This window comes from Prionailurus viverrinus, chromosome D2 (assembly GCF_022837055.1).
Source record: "Prionailurus viverrinus isolate Anna chromosome D2, UM_Priviv_1.0, whole genome shotgun sequence".
NCBI classification, from domain to species: domain Eukaryota; kingdom Metazoa; phylum Chordata; class Mammalia; order Carnivora; family Felidae; genus Prionailurus; species Prionailurus viverrinus.
In genome coordinates this window covers 46866659-46881915 of record NC_062571.1, presented here as the reverse complement: position 1 = coordinate 46881915, position 15257 = coordinate 46866659, and the positions used below count along the sequence as shown (strand labels likewise).

Below are 15257 nucleotides of genomic sequence, written 5' to 3'. Positions count from 1 at the left end.
CTGGTAAGTATATTGAATTATGAAAAATTTCTTCTTTAAAGAGAACAATGCCAATACAAAATGGTTTTAAATTTCTGTTTTTCAATAGAATGTCAGTATTATAGAAAAAGATGTGTATTTTATGGAGTCAGTTACCGATATATTAGCATGATATATTGGGACAACAGTGTACCTACCAGTGGCTTCAAATTAAAGCACCCAAACTACACTCCCTATACTTAAACTTTGAATAGTAACAGTGATAAATACGGGAAACAATACGTGATCCATGCAACTGAAGATTACAACACAAGAAGTAACCCTAACCTTATAACCTTATAACCTTAACCAAGCTTATATAGTAACCAACCTAAAGGAGAGGGCTGCCCCCGTATAACTCCATTCTTGGTTCTCTCCTCCAAGTCCATAACTTCTTTGTATATCAACTCTGAAAAAGAGGTGAACAAAAACAAACTTTTCAAAGTCTGAGAGCCAACCTCACAGATATCTGTTTTAAGTTGAACATTTTTACACACATTAAAGACTTCTAATAGTGTCCTTTCAATGGTAAAGTGTCCCTACGTGTCAGTCTAAGATTCAAAGGTGTTTGTAACAATACCCTGATCCTGAACAATGAACTATACTGAAAGAACAAAATCTCTGGTATAACTAATGTTCCTAAAGTTGGATTAAGGATAGAGCTGGGGTTAGAAGCCTTATCTTTTTTACTCCACCAGAACTCTGTACTATACCATATCATTCTACACATGCTCAGTTCTGTCTCAGAGCTTAAATCACATTTGTTTCATTCATGTCTTATTTCCTGGTTGTGACACAGTAACCTAGTACATTGTAGGTGCTTATCCAGATATCTGTTAAAAGACTTAAGTACAGAAGTGTATGGAAGCCTCTTTAATTGGGATGGAATATACATTTTTTTAATATGAAATTGTCAAATTGATTTCCATACAACACCCAGTGCTCATCCCAAAAGGTGCCCTCCTCAATACTCATCACCCACCCTCCCCTCCCTCCCACCCCCCATCTACCCTCAGTTTGTTCTCAGTTTTTAAGAGTCTCTTATGCTTTGGCTCTCTCCCTCTCTAACCTCTTTTTTTTTTCTACCCCTCCCCCACGGACTTCGGTTAAAAAAAAAAAAAGCAGGCAGCTACACTTCAACTCCTTATGATTTGAAGCATAACATGCTATCACAGTCAAGATTTTTCCATGGGAACCTCATTTTTTAACTGGACTTCTGGACAGTGGATGGACTGTGTGAGCACTGTTCCAACTGAAGAGAGATGCCAAATGCTGCCTTGAGGTCCTATGTGCCTCCTGCCCTGCGTTCTTCTAAGTGATCTTGAGGTCAAGTGTGATGCACCATAAGGGTAAGAATATCTACTTCAGAAGAGCCTTCTAGTCAATGCTACAATCACCATTATGCATCACCATATTTGAGTCAGGAATCCTTTGAGAACTGCATAAGCACAACAAACCCTCTTCTGAGGAAAATGTACAAGTAGAGAATGTTGCCCAGAATTTCAAGGAGTCTGAATTCCTTAAACTGATAAGGAATCTCTGATTATAAGGTAAATTGAGTGGATATGTTGAACAAGAGCTAGAGACACCTAACTTTCCTTGCTATATTAATCTTTTTGGGCTTCGAAGGAGAAAAATAGGATAGAGGGAAGAATGAAAGATGCTTTTCTTTAAAGAAAAAAAAGGGGGAGAAGAACCAAAGCTACTTAGGAGTACTAAGTAGGCAACACAACATGTAAGTTAATGGCTCTGCCAACAGATTTTTCTTTCTGTTGTAATGCTAAACCTCTTAAACAGATCTTTAAAAAGGCAGTTTGCGGGGCACCCAGGTGGCTCAGTCGGTTAAGCATTCAACTTGGCTTTGGTTCATGTCATGATCTCGTATGGGATCATGGGATCTCCCAATTGGGAGATCGGACCCATGTTGGGCTCTGCACTGGGCATGGAGCCTGCTTGGGATTCTCTCTCTCTGACTCTCTCTCTCTCTTTCTCTGCCCCTCCCCTGTCCAAACACTCACCCTCTTTAAAAAAAGAAAAAAGAAAAAAGAAAAAAAGGCATTTTGTGGGTAATTACTGAGCTACACTTAGACTAGGAGAAAAAGATACAGAATAAATTTCAGATACATCTTTACACACAAACAAAAATACAGTTGACTCCTGAACAACATGGGTTTGAAATGCATGGGTCCAGTTATACGTGGACTTTTTTCAACAAATATATGCACAGTACTGTAAATTTTCTCTTATGATTTTAATAACATTTTTTTTCTCTAGCATACTTTATTGTAAGAATACAGTATATAATACATATAACATTAAAATCTGTGCTAACCAACCATGTTATTGGTAAAGCTTCCAGAAAACAGCAGGTTATTAGCAGCTGTTTTGGGGGAGTCAAAAATTTTATGTGAATTTTCAAGTGCGTGTGAGTCAGCACCCTAACCCCTGCATTGCTGGAAGGGTCAACTATACTGTGTTACACTGATTTTAAGATGCACTTTTATCAGTTTATTATCTTGGAAATGGGGCTGCATCTTACAATCAATGGTGCCGTGCCCCTGGCAGTGTTTTCTTAGTGGTATACAGCGGTGTGTTTTACAACTGGTGGCCTATTAAGGTTATAAGAAATACATAAATGCCTATTCTAAATGTAATGGTATATAAAAATATCAGGCAAGATATTTTAGTACACACTTTGATCCACAATTACATCCTTGTACATTACTTATTACATATACAGATATACTAGGTTCTACTCAATTCTATCACTCTGGTGGGCTCTAGAGGGTCTGTGTGTTTCCCTAAAGTCAACTCAGAGAAGACCAATCTCTGGTTATTCCTAAAAAGAAAGAATCAAATTCATTCTTCCCCAACAGGTTTATAGACAGATCACTTGTTTAAGTTTGTATCTCCTCACTACCTTTAGCCCTGCAACCATTTTGGTACTTAGCTCTTAATAAGATGTCCTCTGTCTCCATTTTAAGATAAGGTAAAGAAGGGACCAAGTGACCTGCCCAAAGTCATGCGGCTATAAAAGTCATCAAATTACTAAATGACAACAATGCAAATCGAAGTAAACAGGATCTAAAAATTATCTGGCTCCAGTGTTCCAGGGAATCTTTTAATGAAAGAAACACTTTAACATTTCTGTGACAATCAATGTATTATTAATGTTTACCCACATACACAAAGTAAAACTACCATATTAGAGTTGCAAAGATTAAAAATTAACTTGGTTGGGGAGGGTGGGGGTAAAACAGACATTCTACACAATGCTGATGGAAGTATAAACTGCTATAAGTTCTATGGAAAGTAATTTGGGAATATCCTTTGGCCTGACAAATCTCCTTATAGGATTTTTCTTACAGGCCCATTATCACATGTGCACAACAACACTGCAGAGCTGTCTGTAACAACAACAGCCTGGACACAAAGCTCTTCAAGAGGGAGTTAAATACAGAAATTGTGACACAGTCGTACAGCAGAATGCTAACAGCTTTTAAGCCAAATGAGCCAGATATGTAGAACGAGACAGAAGAATCTTGAAGATAAATGATTATATCAACAAAGCAAATGTGAACAGTATATGACCATTTGTGATTAAAACAGGGTGGGAGAGAAAGAGAGGGAGATGGCAAACACAAGTCTGTGTATCTGTACACTATGAAAGAACATACAAATTTCAGAAAGCACTGATGTGTCTCTCTGGGGTAGGAAACACGAGAGATTCAGATTAAGTCAGGGATGGAGGAGACTTAATTTCTACCTCTATAAAAACATTAAGAATCCTCTTACCAAATATCAGTTATAAATAACAAGTATCTTTAATTTTCCTAACATGATTAAATCAACATAAAGATTCAGATGCTCTTTCAGCTTCATCTCTAAGAACTTGGCGAATGTTACCTTTCCACTCTTCTATTGTATGTTCCCTTTCATCTAATTGCTTGTCAGGTATCTTGGGTGGTGGCTGAAAAACACAAGGGCAGTAATAATTGAGTTGCTTTATTGGGAGTACATAAATTCTTTATAATTATTTGAAGTATTAGAGGCTTTCAAAAATACATCATCAGACCAACCTTCTTATGTAGAGAAACTAATTTTGGACAACAAAATGACAAAAAAAAAAAAAAAAAAAAAAAAAAAGATGTTGAACTTTTTCTCTTCTTCCAGTTTTTGAAATTGTCACATTTTATTTATATTACAGAATTGTGCTATGCTTTGGACACAATAATTTGTTTTGCAATTAGTTACAACGTTTTCCCAAAGTGTTCAACATTCTAGCTCATTATGTAAAAGTCAAGGCAAAAAGGTAAGAAGCAGTGGGATGTAGCTTTATTTTGTGTCAGGGGTGCTTGGAGATGCTTATTAACTTAAGATACCATTCATGCAAAAACAGAAAAATACCATCATCATTTATCTATACTTTTATTTAAATTTAAAAAGTCTCCTCCAAACCTAACTCTAACTCAATATATTCTTCAAACATTAAGAAAAGAACTTACAGCTTCTGCTTCAGAAGGATCATACCAGACATTGATATATGGATGCTGGAGGGCTTCATCTACAGAGATCCTTTTAGATGCATCAATTACCAGCATTTTGGATAACAAGTCCCTTGCCTGACTGGCTGTAAAAATAATGATGTTAATGTACATGTACCTCATAAAAGTTTTTAAATTACCATAAACTTCAGAAACTTGACATTATCATTTATCAAAAAGTATATGTTCTTTTTAAAAGAACAGATTTTACTATAAAATCTGGTAATACATATGGTCAAAAAAAATTTTTACAAGAAAAAGTAACTAAAGTCTTTCACTTTGTTCCATTACCCAGAGAGGACGCTGGGTTATATCCCGTAAGAACATAAACACATAAACACACAAACACACAAACACACACACACACACACACACTCAAAATGGGATTAAATATATGTATTTATAAAAAGTACCTTTAAGTTTGTTGTGTTCCGAGTCAGCTGGGAAAAGTACATCGGGGAAGAGTTTCTCAAAGCTATATCCAGCATATTTAGGTCTGTTTTCAACGTAAGTCCTTACTGTTGGTTGTAGTTTCTTCATGAATTCAGGGCATGGTGTTCCAAGCTGTTCAATAACTTTATTCCACTGATCAATATCTAATATCAAGTAGCTAAGAAAAATACTCTGTATCTAATGTTCAACACATTAGTCATATCTATATTAAAATGACAAGAAAATGGCATTTAAAAAACCCTAAGAAAGAATGTGGCAGTTATATATCTTCTGTCTTATAGCCAGCTTGTAAAAGGCAATGACTGTAGACAGACAGAAAGGATCAATAAACAAGCTTTGTTAACCTTACTTTGTCTGTGTGTGTGAGTGTGTGTGTGTGCGTGCGTGTGTGTGTGTGTGTGTGTGTGTCTAATACTGATTTTACCCTAACAATGGAAGCTTAAACCTACAAATTCTATATACAAATGATAGGTGACTGAAGAAATAATGACAATTACTACTCACAGGGAATCTGAATTTAAACTGTGCACAATTCTAGAATACAAAATCTGTCTTTTCTTGCAGCTTACCAGAAAATGTGAAGGATAAGAAATATTTCTTATAATCTGTCCTACTTTTTTTAGTTTTCTACACTGACAGAAAATAACCTGTAGCAATAAAAATGATAGGTCTAACAAAAGTGGCATTTTCTTTTGCCACTCTTTGTTTACCTTACGTTAATGAAAATGTTTTTAAAGCTCTGAAACTTAAGAAAATGAGTCTGTTTTGGTAAGTTGTGAGGTTAGGATTCCTTGGTCTTTTTCCTCCTAGTCTTTATACTCCAAGTCTTCTCTACACACTAACTCAACTTTTCTTACTGTAACCCAGTGAGTATGGCTTTTTCCATCCCCGGTCCTACAACAACTCTAAGTGTCACTAGCTGATAAACACGTAACAGATCACTGTTAATATGAATACTAAAAGTGGTCAGATGAACAAAAAGAATGAACCCAAATCTACTCATCACCATATAAAACTATCACTGCTAAAATTATCTGATGAAAATATCAGTATGTTATGTTGAATAATGAGACAGCAACCAAAAAACACAAACACACAGAACATTAACAAAAGAGGAGGTGTTGGGGGTAAAAAACAAAAGGATGAACAGAAGCAACAGACAATTCTAAAATTCATATTAAGTCCTAAGGTACTTCTAAGACTTACTCAAGTGTACCATTATTAGAAATTTTAATGCAAGCCATGATTTTTGATTTAGGTTAAATAAATCAACTCAAAGCCAGCAAATAATTGTGGATAATTAACTTGAGCAGTTGTCAGAATTAACATACAAAACAATAAATGAGGGAAAGGAAAGTCTATGTCAAATAGCAGGTGGTATTTTTGAAAGAGTAATTTAACAATACTTTATTATTAGGGAGAGACAAATACATTATACCTGACCAAGCTGAAGTGCTATCATACATTTTGACCTTTAGAAACTACATTTTAGGCCAAAGGTAAGGATACGATCTGTACCTGGGAACAAAACACCACCTTTGATCATTTCTCCCATGATGCACCCAACTGACCAAATGTCAACTGAAAACAAAATGCAATGACATTAACATAAAGATTTTGGTTAAAATAAAAAAAAAATATTTAAACATTAAAAAAAATCACATACACCATGTATACTTTAAAATTATAGAAAGCAGTATAAAATAAAAATGAGTGACAGTGAATGTGCTCTAACTACCAGCAGAGACTGTATGTCCTACTGCCAGATGCAGCCTACAAATATTTCAGCTTCTTTTCTCAACAATTTTTGAACTATAACAGCCACAAACTTTACATCTGTTTACGAAACCCATATATATATGTATATATATATGAATGTACCATGTTTATTTTCATTAGAGAACACAAGGAAGTTCATCACCTAACTAATTAAACTGCTGCAGCAGCACAAGGATACAGTCCCTTCCTGGAAAGAGGATTTTGTGGCAAACCATTTCTCCCATAATGCACCCCACAGACCATAAATCCACTATATGTTTGCAGCACAAAAGAAGGAAAAGCAAAGCAAAAGGTCATTAAAATCAAAGAAGCATAATATGACTGCATTATATAAAAACTGCAAAACATCACAAAAAGAAAAAAGTGATTTTAATTTTAGCTAATGGAATAATTTAAAACACAAAATATTTTTCAAAAGGCTTTGATTCACAAAAGCAAACGTGAAGTATTGCCTTTTAACTACACATCTAATTTTAAAGTGAGAGCTATGCACAGAAATCACATAATTAAGAAACTTATACATTTTGTCTCTAAAAATTTGTTTATAAAATAGGCAGAACAAAACACAGACTTTACAAATAAGGCTGAAAATGAATACGAGGTAGCAAAATTTAAATAAAATTTTGATTCTATTTTGAGGCTCAACTGTGCATTATACTCTCTCTTTAAGTCAAATAAAAGAAAAAAGCATGAGCAGAAATAATCTAGTATATTAAAATATTTACACAGAAAGAATGTTTCTATGAACAATTACAGTTAAAAAGTTAATCGAAAGCTCTTCAGAAATTTTCAAACCGGATTTCAAACTGGATAAATGTATTAAAGAAATCCTATGCTTATTCTGAATCAGAAGTAATTTGTCTTCTTGGCAATGCCATGTTACATTTACCCTACTATCCCAAAAGGAACAAGTGTTTAGAGAATGAGCAAATAATCAATTAAGAAAACTTAAACTTTTTTCTCCACCTGAAGTTTTTTAAACCCATATAGCCAAACTGCTTTGGTTTAAGTTAGTTTTAGCTGGGTACAGTATGAAAGTTCCTACAGATTTATTATCTACAGAGTCTCCTCAATGACTCACTGACTCTTACCAACTCTAATCAATGCTGAAAAGAATCTGCCAGACACAGAAAGGGCAATCACCACCTGTTTCACTAATACACCCTGACATTTTATATCTTTGGTCTGAAAATTTGGTAAAAACAGGAGAGTACATGGCTAAACTTGTTGTGGTAATCACTTCATAATGTATATAAACACTGAATCACTGTGTTGTACACTTGAAATTAATATAATATTGTATGTTAACTCTACTTCAATTAAAATAAAAAGGAGAATAGGTGGCTGCAGCTTAATAGAAGAGGGGAAGAATGAGCAATTTAAAAAGAAAGGCTTAGAAACTTGCATTTGTTTTTGAAGTTTCCAGGCCCTTTTTGAGAGCATGAAGAAAAGGGCGAAAGTATTAGGGAGAGGCGCCCATGCTGGTAGACTTATGAAATTAGAAGTCTGTACTTTCTAATACACTCAAATAAAGAGACTGCCAGCTCATTACAGAATCTTAGGAACAAAGATGGTAATAAATTTTGGAAATCCTGTAGAATTAAAGTTTCTCTAAAATTTTATATTAAGAGGCACCTGGGTGGCTCTGTCGGTTAAGTGTCCGACTTTGGCTCAGGTCATGATCTCGTGGTTCGTGGGTTCAAGCCCCGCGTCAGGCTCTGTGCTGACAGCTCAGAGCCTGGAGCCTGCTTCAGATTCTGTGTCTCCCTCTCTCTCTCTGCCCCTCCCCTGGTCATGCTCTGTCTCTCTCTCAAAATTAAACAAACACTAAAAAAATAAAGAAATAAAATAAAAATAAAATTTCATATTAAAATATATATGAGTTTTGGGGTGCCTGGGTGGCTCAGTCAATTGAACGTCTGACTCTTGATTTGGGCTCAGGTCATGATCTTGCAGTTCGTGGGATCCTGGGATCTAGGGATTAAGCCCTGCCTTGGGCTCCAAGCTGACACTCTCCCTCTCTCTCTGTCCCACACCTGTGTGCATGGGCACACGCACTCTCTCTCAAAAATAAAAATAGAAATAGAAATAAATACATATGAATCCTTATGATTCAAAACTTTCAAGAACAGAATTTTAAAGGAAAAAGTAATACTCATAAATCAGTTCAAAGAACAATTTTTTTCCAGGGTTTTCATTTTATGGAAAAAATCTACAACAATAACTTTTTCCTATCGATTTTTAGAGAATGGCAAACTTTAGTTAAAGATCCAGGACATAATTTATATAGATAACCTTAAGAAAAACGTTATTTTTAAACAAATTTCGAAAGCTGCAAGCATGGGAAGATACTGTCTGGGTTAGTGAAGTCTCTCAGAACATAGTAAGCCTAATTCAAACAAAAAACTAGCTTTAAAGGGTCAAACTGCTTAGTCTATTTGGCAGTTTAAATATATTCCATTATATCACAGTTTCCAAAAAGCTTTATGGTAGCTTGCAATAAAAGACAAATAAAGTTATTAAAACAAATGGCGGTGGGTGTCACTAAAAGAAGGAAGTTCTTATGTTTAACTTTGCTGCTAATGTTATCATGAGTGAGCATTACATTTAACTCCATTTCCTGAGGCAAAAAAAGGCAATCAAGTGATCTCCACAGTTCTTATCTAAGACAGGAAAGCATGCCAATTCTTCATAGGATAGTTTCTCTTGATGTTAATTTCTGGTAGGGAGCTATGTCCCAAAATCACATTTACAGGTCACTAAGTGACACAATATCCATGACAACCAATAGTTTTACAGCAAATGCAAAAGCAATCTTCATGCTGATCACTTGAAGTATCAACTCTCAAAAGAAGAGTCTAATATTAAATCCAACTCACCAAATTCTAAGGCATACAACAATTTTAGGTAGAGAGTAAGAAAACAGAACAGCATGTTTACTTAGGAAAGAATAATTGTAAGTGTTTAAAGTGTTTGTTTTTAATTAATTCAGAAAAGCAAAGGAAATTAAGCTAAAACCCTCCGTTCAATATAGTCTTTTATAAAAAAGAAATTTGAAGATGAATATAGTTTCTTGATTCAAAGTAAACTGCTTGCTGTTCTAGATTTCTTGATAGAAAAAACACCTAGGTCCTTTTCTAGGGAGTATTTTGGATGAAATTGCATTTTAAAAGTTATAGTTTAAGTTAATAATAATCCTGTGCAGATTTATTCATCTCCTAAATATCTGAGTGAGATTCAACAATACTTTCTTTTTTTAATTTTTTTTTAACATTTATTCATTCTTGAGAGACAGAGAGACAGAACATGAGGGGCAGAGAGAGCGAGAGGGAGACACAGAATCTGAAGCAGGTTCCAGGCTGAGCTGTCAGCACAGAGCCGGAAGTGGGGCTGGAACCACGAACTGTGAGATCATAACCTGAGCCAAAGTCGGACGCTTAATGGAGTGAGCCACCCAGGCGCCCCCAACAAAACTTCTTAAATTCTATATATGTACATATATGTATAAAATTTCTAAAAATGCATGAACTACATGCCTGATAATTTTCAATCTTGATTCTACTGTTGAAATATATAATTGAATACACCCATATACAATAATGCTATTTCTTTAAGGCAGGATACAAGGCTTTGATGAAACACTGTTTTTCCCCCAAAGACCACCTTAATTAATTATCCATCAGCTTTGCAGAATGGCCTCAATGTAGCTCTTACAGTTTACACTAAGTGCTAGAACCTTAGTTTCATGGGATTGGAAATATGTTCAAATATCACCAATGCAAAGTAGGATTATTACTAAAAACAAACTGTCAATCTACCACATACTTCCTAAGTCCCTGTTAGAAATGCTCATTTTCTGGGCGCCTGGGTGACTTGGTTTAAGCGTCCGACCTCAGCTCAGGTCATGATCTCACATTTTGTGAGTTCAAGCCCCGCATCAGGCTCTGCGCTGACAGCTTGGAGCCTGGAGCCTGCTTCGGATTCTGTGTCTCCCTCTCTCTCTGCCCCTCCCTCGCTTATGCTCTGTCTGTCTCTCTCTCTCTGTCTCTCTCTCTCAAGAATAAACATAAAAAAATTTAAAAAAAGAAATGCTCATTTTCAAGTTACAGGCAAACAAATGGCATATATTGTTTCAGGGGCAATAGCAACAAACTATCCAACTGTAGTGTTGACTGTTATGTACTTCTATTTAAATAAACAGGGGCCCCAAGTTTTTCCAAACATTTATGACAAAATTTATAGTTACTTTCAAACTCCTGATAAACACCTCAGTGGTACATTTAACTCTATGCACTTCCAGCTTAAATATTTACATAATAAATCTGATAAACAAAAGCCAGTAACAGTATTTTGAGTAAATAGTGTTTGCTGACCGTTTTCTTTGTAGCCCATCCCTAGGATGACCTCAGGTGCTCTGTAGTAGCGAGTCACTACGTAAGGCGTCATCATAAAACTAGTTCCTGCAGTCCTGGCCAGTCCAAAGTCAAGAATCTTCAAAGTGCAGTCTGATTTTACCACTATATTACTGGGCTTTAAGTCCTTCAAAATACAAAAATAAAAAATGGCTGCTGTGATATATACAAACATTTTACAGTTCACAAATTGTTAGATCAGTTGTAAAATAATTCATGGTAATTGTTATAATTTATTTCATTATAATCCGTATCACTGCTCAGATTCCTTGTAACAGGTAATTGTGAGACATTAGCTTGATGGCATTTTTCACTTATGAATACATACTTATTACAGAAATTAGCAATGGAAATTATGATTAGCTAGAAATTTTCAATCAAGTGCAATAAAAGCAATTTTGAAAGGTATTTTAAAGCTCACATAAGAACTGTTACAGTAAAATAAAGAGAATAGTTAAGGTAAGCATTTATACTCATTTGTATACTAAATTACCAGATTTTTAAAAATCTCATTTTAAAGTCACAATGAGCTTTATATAGATAAGTCAATGGGCCATTCTATTGACAATCCAAGACCTTTCAAATTGGCAGATTTTCGGCGTGCTTTGGTGGCTCAGTCAGTTAAGTGTCTGACTCTTGGTTTTGGCTCAGGTCATGATCTCACAATTCATGGGTTCAAGTCCCACACTGGGCTCTGTGCCTATAGTGCGGACCCTGCTTGGGATTCTCTCTTTCCTCTCTGCCCCTACCCCACTTGCTCTCTTTGTCAAAGTAAATAAATAAACTTTAAAAAAAATTAAAAAAAAAACACACCAAATTGGCAGACTTTCATTTGTAAAGGACTGAAATGATCTTTTTTTAAAGTCATTAATTATCAGTTTTTTTCAGCTTAAAAAAATTTTTTTAATGTTTTCTTAAATTTGTTTTTATTTATTTGTTTGTTTGTTTGTTTGTTTATTTATTTTCAACGTTTATTTATTTTTGGGACAGAGAGAGACAGAGCATGAACGGGGGAGGGGCAGAGAGAGAGGGAGACACAGAATCGGAAACATTCTCCAGGCTCTGAGCCATCAGCCCAGAGCCTGATGCGGGGCTCGAACTCACGGACCGCGAGATCGTGACCTGGCTGAAGTTGGACGCTTAACCGACTGCGCTACCCAGGCGCCCCTTAAATTTGTTTTTGAGAGACAGAGAGAGAGAGAGAACAAGTGGTAGAGGGGGCAGAGAAAGAGGGAGACACAGAATCCGAAGCAGGCTGCAGGCTTTGAGCTATTCACAGAGAGCCCAAAGCAGGGCTTGAACCCAAGAACCCAGAGATCATGATCTGAGCTGAAGTCAGATGCTCAACCAACTGAGCCACCCAGGCATCCCATGGACTGAAATGATCATTACCAGTGTTTCCATCACTGGCTTCCCACTTTAAATCACACAAATGTGTTCATAAAACTGTTGTCTGCCCATAGAAGTAGGACACCATTGTCTTGGTGCCACTAATCCATAAAATACTAGCAGTTGATGCTACCAAATAAGGTCCTTGTGAAGAATTTTCTACCTGCCCAACCTTAAGGAATTCTATGCTATGATCATTAAAAGGAAGGCAGCAGCAGCATAAACACTCATGACTTTCAAGTCCAACACACTTTGTCTGTTAGCTCTGATGAATCTTATTATGAACCAAGAAACCAAAGAAAGCAAACTCAATGTATCTGCCCACAAACACATTCCATTATGGGTACAGACATGCAGTACGTAACGTTGAATATCAACGATTAATACAAAAGAAAAAAGCTGGCCTGTAAGACACTGTTTACACTTTTGTAACACCTATATCCAGAAAATCATGTATGTTGTCTTTAGCATATTTTGATAGGCGATCATGAATGGGTTTAGAAGATATGTACTCCAAGGGCTTTGTCAAATTGAAAAAAGATATCAACAGGCTTAATGAAATATAAAATGAAAGTTTTCATTACAGCTATTTTGTACATATAATGTCGTACTATTTACAAAACACATTATCTCAGCAAATACAGCCTGTTCAAGAATTGCATATTGCAAAACTGAAACTACTTCAGTGTCTACTGTGATGGTTAATGATTAATGGCTCTTTACACTACTACACTCTAGCCTAGAAGTAAGATGCCAACCTTAAATACTTTATTTTGGAAAGATTAAGAGCAAAATATAATTTTTTTACAAATATGTTTTGTCAAGAAAATGCTTCAAAGACTATTACCTGAAATTCATCCTTGTATCAACTTACAGCTTTCCACAGATGTAACACTGCTAACTATCCATGAGAAGAACTAAATTTGCATAAATTTGTGGCAGAGGAAGTAGGATTAATCTAATAATCCAGCTTCTCCACAGTATTTTTCAGCCTCCTCACAGACAAGCCCTAACCATGATTAGCTCTAGTCAATGGGCTGTGAGTGGGAGCAAAGAACAGAAGGGCCAGGGGCGCCTGGGTGGCTCAGTCAACCGACGAAGCGGCTGACTTCGGCTCAGGTCATGATCTCGCGGTCTGTGAGTTCAAGCCCCGCATCGGGCTCTGTGCTGACAGCTCAGAGCCTGGAGCCTGCTTCAGATTCTGTGTCTCCCTCTCTCTGACCCTCCCCCGTTCATGCTCTGTCTCTCTCTGTCTCAAAAATAAATAAACGTTAAAAAAAAAAAAAAAGAACGGAAGGGCCAGGGCACGACACCTTGTTGTCTCTTCCTCGGCTCTGGTGATTAGTACCTCCCAGATAGTGGACCCTCTGTCAAGCGAGCTTGCTGAGCACCTATGTCCTTACCCCACCATGACCTGCACTGGATATGTAGTATGGGCCATAAACCTTAGCTGTGTTAAGCTCCTGAGAATTCAGGGTTTATTTGTTACCATGACCTAGCCTAGTTGTACCACTGCGATTTGAAATAAGGAATATCTATTTGGTCTCTGTCCCAATTACTGGCACAGAGCTCCTAAAACCCTTGCATTACCTAAAAGAGCACTAAAAGTGAAAGAACTACTTTTTGTTATTCCTAAGAAGTCCCATTCAACCAAACCAGAGTTTATGTTAAGGAGGTGACTTTTGTTAAGTTCCAAAGATGGGGGGCTGGTTGCCAGGGGCAACAACAAAATGATTAGAGGGTCAGAACTCTCAGCATTTCCCACTCAGATCACCAGGGAGAAGGCTAAAGACCACATTCAACATCAAAGGCTAATGATTTAATCAATCATAACATGTAATGCAGCCTCCATAAAAAAAAAAAAAAAAAAAAAAGGACTGGTAAGGAGAACTTGCAGGCTGGTGAACATGTGGAGGTGCTGGGAGAATAAATCTTGCCCAGTACATCTCTCCATCTGGCTGTTTCTGAGTTATGTCCTTTGTAATAAACTGGTGAGTTCCCTGAGTTCTGTGAGCCACTCTAACAAATTAATTGAACCCAAGGAAGGGGTCTTATAAACCTCTGAATTATAGCAGTAGTTCAGAAGCACAGGTAACAAGCTGGGTTTGTGACTGGCATCTGAACAGTGGGTACTTCTGGGCCAGATCCCTTAACCTGTTGGATCTGATGCTATCTCCAGGTAGGTAGTATCAGGATTGAGTTAAATTATCAGATACCCAGCTGGTGTCCAGAAAATCTGAGAAGTGTTTGGTGTGGGAAAAACTACCACACATTTGGCGTCAGAAGTAGTACAGCAATAGTGTAAAAGCAAAGGAAACACACAATGTTTTTCTTTTACACTAGTCTATTTTAACACTGAAATTAGTACTAGAAGTGGGGTGTTACTATTATAGACACAGAATCTTGGCTTAGCAGATTGAGCATCAGGCAGCAGCGAAATTAATATCAGAGGTTGGAAAGGTGATCCAGATTATATAATAGCAATACATTTCATGATCCTGTCACTTGCAGTAACTTGGAAGGCACAGCACTTGTATACTGAACCTGAAGCTCTAGAACAAGGGTTAACAAATTAAGGCCTATTTTTGTGAAGAAAGTTTTATTAGAACACAGTTCTCTTCATTCAATTACCTACTATATACAGCTGCTTTTGTGTTATTAG

The 15257-nt window shown here is 36.4% G+C and overlaps 1 protein-coding gene across 4 annotated transcripts in view; it reads right to left on the bottom strand.

Moving 5' to 3' along the window:
* MAPK8 (mitogen-activated protein kinase 8) overlaps positions 1-15257 on the bottom strand; it is a 98790-nt gene that overhangs the window by 4548 nt on the left and 78985 nt on the right. For 3 of the 4 annotated variants that reach the window (XM_047826411.1, XM_047826409.1, XM_047826412.1), the window contains 6 exons: positions 11168-11333; positions 6525-6596; positions 4976-5158; positions 4524-4648; positions 3925-3988; positions 350-427 (listed from right to left, as the gene is read on the bottom strand). In XM_047826411.1, coding sequence (XP_047682367.1) covers positions 350-427; positions 3925-3988; positions 4524-4648; positions 4976-5158; positions 6525-6596; positions 11168-11333 — 688 coding nt within the window. Of the gene's footprint in view, positions 1-349; positions 428-3924; positions 3989-4523; positions 4649-4975; positions 5159-6524; positions 6597-6972; positions 7045-11167; positions 11334-15257 lie in introns of all 4 variants that reach the window. The other variant, XM_047826410.1, reaches the window with a different exon arrangement.